Below are 7,054 nucleotides of genomic sequence, written 5' to 3' on the forward strand. Positions count from 1 at the left end.
GATTGTATCTGGGTGGGAAGGGCTGTGGTCTGGAGGGGCCACACCAGGAGTGGCCGAGGGCACTTGGCCTGTTCAGCCCGGAGGAGGCTGAGGTCAGAGCTCGCCGGGGATGCATCTCCTCCCGAGAGGCAGCTCCGGTCTCTGCTCCATGTGGGAGACAGGGACAGGACCCAGGGAACGGCTGGAGCTGTGTCTGGAGGGGTTTATGTTGGATACCAGGGAAAGGTTCTTCCCCCGGAGGGTGCTGGGCACTGCCCAGGCTCCCCAGGGAACGGGCACGGCCCCACAGACCTCCAGGAGCGTCTGGACAGCGCTGCCATGGTGCGATTATCGAGGTTTCCGTGCAGGGCCAGGGGTTGGACTGGATGGCGCTTGTGGGGCCCTGCCAGCTCAGGACGTTTTCTGAATGAGATGTGACTTAAAACGCTTCGTATATGAGGGTGTACTGGAATAAGCACACCCTTCGCTTTTGTTCCGTGACCGCACGAGGTCCAAACGCTCCACTTGCGGTGGGCGGGGGCGACTCCGGCGCGGGCGGGCGGGCGGGCGGTTCCGGGCCAGACCCCAGGAGCGGTTCCGGGGCAGCTCTCGGCGGGCGGGCTGCTCCGGGGCGCTGTCCTGTGTCACTGACGCTTCCTCAGCGGGCGATTCGAAGGCGTTTTGAAAAGCGGGGCCGCTGCCTCTCCCTCGGCGGGCGGGCGGGACACGATGGCGCTGTGCTCGGATCTGGAGTCGTCGTTGGAGTCGGGCGGCCGCCGGGCCGAGCACCAGCAGGAGCAGCGAGAGCTGCAGGCGGACGCAGCCCACATGCCCATGGTGTTTTTGTGCGGCGGCTGCAGGCGGCCCGTGGGCGACACCACGAGCTGGGAGTTCAATGACGAGGAGAGCGGCTGCATCGTGCTGCGCAGTGAGTGCCGGCCCTGCCATCCCGGCGCGTCCCCGCGGTCACTGCCTCCCTCCTTCCTTCTCTCCCTCCCTCCTTCTCTCTCTCTCTCCTTCTCCCTCCTTCTCTCCCTCCCTCCCTCCTTCTCTCCCTCCTTCCCTCCCCCCTTCCTTCCCTCCCTCCCTCCCTCCCTGCCTCCTTCCTTCCCTCCCTCCTTCTCTCCCTCCCTCCTTCCTTCATTCCCTACCTTCCTCATTCTCTCCCTCCCTCCTTCTCTCCCTCTCTCCCGCTGCAGGTGCCTGCGTCACCGTGGATCCGGAGTGGAAGCTCTCTACGCTCCCCGGTGACTACGGATGGTGAGCGCTGGTCCTGGCTGGGCACAGTGCCGGGGCACTCGGGGGTTCCTGGAGAAGGCGCTGAGAACAAGCCCGGTGAAGGGCCCAGAGTGCTCTTGTGCCCCCGAGAGCCCCTGGAACACTTATTTGGGGTGGTCTGCACGTTCTGCTTATGGCCTAAAGGAGTGGGATTTCTCCCAAGGCCATGCCATGATAGACAAGGGGAATGGCCTTAGGATGAAGGAAAGCAGTTTTAGATTAAATATCAGGAAGAAATTGTTTCCTGGGAGAGTGTAGAGGCCCTGGTGCAGGGTGCACAGAGAAGCTGTGGCTGCCCCTGGGTGCCTGGAAGTGTCCAAGGCCAAGCTGGATGGAACTTGGAGCAAACTGGGATAGTGGAAAGTGTCCCTGCCTCTGGCAGGGGGTGGAGTGAGATGAGCTTTAAGGTCACTTCCACAGTTTAGTGATTCTGATGGTCTTGCTGAGGTCAGTCAGCCTAAGAAGCTGTTGTAAAATCTGGCTGAAAGATGAGTGCTCATAATTTACACTGTGTAAAGCAATAATGAATGCTTAAAAAAATTCTAATGCGCGATTTCTTTTTAGGAAAGGGAGGAGGAGAGGTGCTTTCTTTTATTTTCTTCTGAATAGATGTTATTTCTTACTTACAGCATCATAGAATCCTTATTCTGCTCTGGCTGCTCAATGAAACTTGGCTGCATCTACAGGTGTACCCCAAGGCATCTTGACTACAAGAGAGATTTGTTCTGTTTCAGTGTTGACTCTCTTGAAAGGTAAATGCTAAATGCTTATGGATCAGCTTGACAGCTCCACTTCACTCACCAGGCATTGCACTGAGGGTGCTCTGTTAAACTCTGGCAAGTCTAGAGGCATCTTCTTCTGCTGCTCTGTCCCAGAGTACTGGTTTTCCGTACTGCTGCTGTTGGCATCATAGGACTGTGAGGAACATAGCTGTGAAGAACCTGTGTAAGGCAAATCCTGGGAAAAAAAACAAAACAAAACAACGAGGTCTGCCTTTTGTATGAGAAATTGCATTCCAGCCAAGAAAATATCACCGGGTCCAGGGCATGGGAGGGTTCCTTCTCATTGATCAGAAGAGTACACAAACCAAGCACCAAATAGGCCCGGCTGGAGCCTGTGAGGGATCAGCAGTATCAGCAGCAAGTGTGGCCAGAGGGGCTCAGGCAGAAGTTGGGGTGGGTCTGACCTGTACTGGCCATAACTGCTCTGTCCTTCCTAAGGTGGGCAAAGGCAAATCTGACAAGTGAGTATGTGCTTGAGACTCTTACTCAGCTGTCTTCAAATTTGTCTAGAGAATGAAAGTGTGCTTGGGTTTAGGTGGTTTATAGTACTTAAAAGTAGTCTTAAAGTATTCTTCCATAATTATATTCTGCATTTGGGCTCCATGTCATAATTCTTTTATGCAAGCATTGTTTTAATAGATAGTGATTGTTCATCTGGACTAGTTTTAATGTCTCTGTCTTTTTCTGAAGTTTCCATTTATTTTGCTGTATTGCTGTGGATGTTCACCTTCATACTCTGGACAGTGGTTTTGGTTTTTTTTTTCTTCATTCCAGAGATATGATACTTGTTTTTTTTTCCACGGCAGTCAAATTCTCTGAAGCACTAACCTGGCTGCAGAATGGTGCTTTCTTGGAGAGTAATGCTGCCTCTCACAGCCAGTGCTGCACTTGGTGCAATTTTTCACTGTATCCTGTAGCCCTAGCATCCATGGCTGTCTCTCAGGGCACTGAAGCAGTGCTGTGTTTGGGTTTTTGGCTTCAGAGTAGGAAGTGCATGACCTAAACTGTGGCATCTCAGCTATATTCTAGGAACTGCAGAAAAGCAAGCTGTTATTCATGAGGAACCCCTTACTCTTGAAAGTCGAGCTGTCTTCGAAGAGAACCTGCAAAAGGTGAGATTTAATGTTATCTCATTCTTTGTCTGTGAAACCTTAATGTGCTTCAGTAGTTTCTGAGAATAGCTTATTTCACCCAGAGCAATTCTGTTCATTGTAACATGAACTGGATGCCTTCATGTCATTGGTATCCTGTGTTATGTAAGATTTTCAGTAACTTTTCCTTCAATTTTCATGGTAATTAGCATTTTCTGTTTATTGAGCACAGCATTAGGTTCATATTTATGTCTCAGTAATTTGAATGTTGTTTCTAGTTAGTTCTGATTCACTTCTCCAGATCTTTACTTAACTTTTAGTCATGTTTCTTCTGCCTTTTGTACAAATGGACTTAATGCTTTTACTGTAACTTTGTATTGAAATATTACATCATAAATCAAGTTGATGTTTTGCTCTGCTAAAATCTTGTGACTGCAGGTAGGAAGAGCTGGGACAAAGTGTAAGGAAGTGGACTGTGGAAACTGAAGGTTGTCCAGCAAAAGCTGAGTGTGGGACTCTGACAGTGACCAAAAGCTGGAAAAAGTTACTGTGTGCACAGTGAATATTGGAGTGGGGTGAGGTGTCAAAGTACGAAAGTAGCAGGGAAAGAATCACATGAAAAGAATTGTTGATGTGAGATCAGATTTGAGCCCTGTCTGATGTCCACACGTGCTCTTTCTGTTGTCAGTATCTGTGTGTAACCAAGTGCCTTTCCCTGGTTATTTTGCAGATAAATGTGGTAGTCAGAGCTCTGGAGACAAAACTGGACACTGTGGAGTCGCGTTTGGCTGCTTTGTACAGCCCAATCTGAAAGGAAATGCAGGTTGAGCTGCAGGACAATGGCCAAGGTGAAACTTGGCCCTGGAATCCTCTGGGGTCTGTGGGAACATTGCAAAGATGGGAAAGGGCTGCAGGACACAGGTGGAGCAGTGCTGACCCAGGCTGTGTCCCAGCCAAGGAGTTCTTCTGATGTCCCTTGAGAGGACACCTCAAGGGTTTTTTTCTGCATAAGAACTTCTGATCAGGCAGTCTGTAGTCTTCTGATGTAATGTAAATATTTATTTCAATTTTTGTCCCTGAAAGCATTTATCCTCTGATTATTCCCTGCTATTCAGTATCTACTGAACTGGGTATGCATTTTCCTAAGTTAATAGAAAACCTTCCCGTGATTCTGTGATTTCCAAAGGAACAGCATGAAGTCACTTTTCTTTTTCTTGTCTCTATAGCTTGACTCGTGCTCAAAGACAGGAATGACTCCATAGCTATATATGGTGAATTGTTATTTTGGTGGGGGATTTGCAAGTTCAGGGCAAAAATATGCTGTAAGAAAAGGCGCTTTTTGTAGCATTAGTTAAATGCTTTTCCATGAGGTGTTGAAGGTCAGTTGTTTTACAGCTTCAAAGGGAGGAAACCAAACCAGGCTGATGGTGACACTCTTTTCAGCAAGGCTTGGTATATATTTGAGCAATTATTTCAGCAGAGTTTTTTTGTGTTAATTCTGCTGTTTTGGTTGTGTTTGGTTTTCTGTGCATTTGACTAATTGTCAGTGTTTCTCATACAGTAGGAGTGTTCCTAGTATTTTTCACTAAAAGCAAGCCATTGTGGTATAAAGCAAGAATAATCTCAAAAAGTAGTTGCAGTTTTGTTTTGGATTTGGCTTTGGATTTCGTTGTTTTTGTTTTTTGGGTTTTTTTGTTACCCAACTCTATTTAACTTTACTACTGGGAGTAAACTTTTCTCCAAAAACTTGGAATGAATTTTCCCATTCTGCCCCATTGGTAGGCTCTGTTTCTCTTAGAAAAGCTTCTACCCTTCACTGCCCTTTTTTGAAGCAGTGCTCCAGTTTAGCCTGCAGTGATGGGTCTTGCATCCTTTTCTGTTCAGGTAACTAAAACATTTTGTTATTGCCATACCTGCCACAGGAGCTCACATTACTTCAGTGTAATTTGTGAGCCAGCTGAGACGAGAGGGAAGGACTGGGCCAGAGTACTAAGGAGCTCAGAATTTCAGGCATGACACTGAAGAAAGCTCAGATAGCAAAAAGGGAAACGTGTGCCCGAATTGTCTCAAAGTGGTGTTGCTGTCTGTTCTCATTCAAGTGTGTCTTCTGAAAATGAGACCATTCTTTTCATTGTGCTGTGCTAAACACTTCTCGCTTCTCCCAATGCCAGGAAACAGATGAAGCTTGAAGAAGCTTGAAGGAATTTGAACATGTGAAAACAAGCTGTTCTCTCTTCTCCAGAGCAAGGTGTTTGATATTAGTTGGCAATAAAGGTTCTGTGTTTTCTCCTACTCCTCTTGCTCAGTCTCAAAGTCACTGTATGATTTCCAAAGAACCTGCAACAGGGAAGCCTCTCCTCATGTTCATTCTGATCACATGGAGATACTGTTAGGGGAAGGGAATGGATGGAGGTGAAATTTCCCTGAGAAAAAGATTGAGAGATCAGGGTGTTCACTGGCAGCACGGGCAGGGATTAGGGCTGAGCAAACATTGCTCAATCCCCCTCCCTGTTCTGTCCTGCTTTTTGTCTCACTCCCTCCCTGCCTGTGTCTTTATTTCTCCTTTCTTCTTCTCTTTTTCTCTCTGTTCTGCACCGTGACTGTATTTCTTTGTCCCTGTCACTGTCCCTTTGCCTGTGTGCACCTGCTGGCCAGTGCTCTTCCCTGACTGTCCCCTCTCTTGGTGAGCCCCTGTCCTGCTGGCTGTGCCTCTCTGTCTCCGTTCCTGTGCTGCTCCTTGGCCTTGTTTGCCTGCCCCAGCACGTGCCGTGGTTGTTTCCTCTGTGGGTTCTTGTTTCCCTCTTTGTCTCTGTATCCCTCAGGTGACGGGCTGGGGACAGCGGGTGGGAGAGCGAGGTCGGAACAGGGAGGCGTCCCTGTCACTGCCTGCCACCACTCCTGCAGCAACAAAGACGGCGGCGGACTGGAAGTGGCTTTGGCCACAACAAAGATGGCAATGAGGAAGGGTGGAAGTCACTTTATGCCATTCTTATGATGGCACCTCAGTTGTTCTTCGACTGACCTTCCAAAGAGGGCGGCAGAAAGGGCGGGAAATGAAGGACCCCGGGCCGTTTTGGGCTGCCTGCCGCCCAGCCTGGAGCCGCCTCTCTCCTGCTCCGACTGGGCCTGGACCCCGCCCCCACCATGCTGTGCTGGGCTGTGCCCCTCAAGAGCCCCAGGTGTGAGCACTTTTGGTGATGAGAGAGAACAGAGCAGCCCCAGCTGGGAGCACTTAGGGTGAGCAGTCCCAGGTATTCACTGTGACCACGAGGAGGGGTCAGGTCCTGCTGGGGGCTGTTTTAGGGGGAGGGTTTCACTGCTTTCTTTGGTATAAAGCTGCTGGAGGAGAGCAGCTTGTGGTGGGCTCCCAGAGGTACCTCATGGAACGGAGGTGAAAGCACCTCACAGGATCTGGGGGAGCGCTGGCATGTGGAGCACTGCTTCAAGGACGTGCCGAGGGACAAACCTTTTTAAGAGGAAGCAGCTGCTGAACAGCTGAGCCAGTGTGGCTTTGTAGTGAGAACTTGTGTCTTTTCCGTTTTCAATTTTATATTGCTGATCTCTCCCTGGTGTCCCAGAAAAAAATGGAGGCTATGAGGACAAAAGCAATTTAAATTGAGGGAAGTAACTCCTATTATTGTGTGTATTTAAATACCCCTCCACCTGTGATTTTAAAGGGACTGACAGAGGCGTGCGGGTGCAAACGGTGCAGAGCTGAGATGAGCTGTGCCGGAGCAGCAGGCGGTAGCAGCAGCACGGAGCTCAACCTGTCTCGGCTGCTCTGTCTGCTCTGGAGGGGGCTCGGCCGCCAGCAGGGTCATGTGGGCCTGTCCTGGTTTGAAGGACAGGTGTCTGCCAAGAAAGGCAGAAATTTTCCTTTTAAACAGAGACCTGAATTCCACTCCCCCCCAAATATTATAAACG

The 7,054-nt window shown here is 49.5% G+C and overlaps 1 protein-coding gene across 1 annotated transcript; it reads left to right on the forward strand.

Moving 5' to 3' along the window:
- Positions 1–561: 561 nt before the first annotated feature.
- On the forward strand, positions 562–5,421 carry LOC130264670 (protein Mis18-alpha-like). Its single transcript, XM_056513034.1, has 6 exons — positions 562–907; positions 1,179–1,239; positions 1,887–2,009; positions 3,058–3,151; positions 3,861–3,978; positions 5,302–5,421. The coding sequence occupies exons 1-5, from the start codon at positions 709–711 to the stop codon at positions 3,939–3,941; spliced, it is 558 nt and encodes a 185-aa protein (XP_056369009.1). The 5' UTR covers positions 562–708; the 3' UTR covers positions 3,942–3,978; positions 5,302–5,421.
- Positions 5,422–7,054: the final 1,633 nt, after the last annotated feature.

Source organism: Oenanthe melanoleuca, chromosome Z, assembly GCF_029582105.1.
Source record: "Oenanthe melanoleuca isolate GR-GAL-2019-014 chromosome Z, OMel1.0, whole genome shotgun sequence".
NCBI classification, from domain to species: Eukaryota; Metazoa; Chordata; class Aves; order Passeriformes; family Muscicapidae; genus Oenanthe; species Oenanthe melanoleuca.

Bases quoted from the DNA above. Each gene is read 5' to 3' on its own strand.
- LOC130264670 (XM_056513034.1), top strand. From the start codon at position 709: ATGGCGCTGTGCTCGGATCTGGAGTCGTCGTTGGAGTCGGGCGGCCGC. The intron at 908-1,178 runs GTGAGTGCCGGC...CTCCCGCTGCAG, and splicing joins CGGCTGCATCGTGCTGCGCA to GTGCCTGCGTCACCGTGGAT. The intron at 3,152-3,860 runs GTGAGATTTAAT...GTTATTTTGCAG, and splicing joins TCGAAGAGAACCTGCAAAAG to ATAAATGTGGTAGTCAGAGC.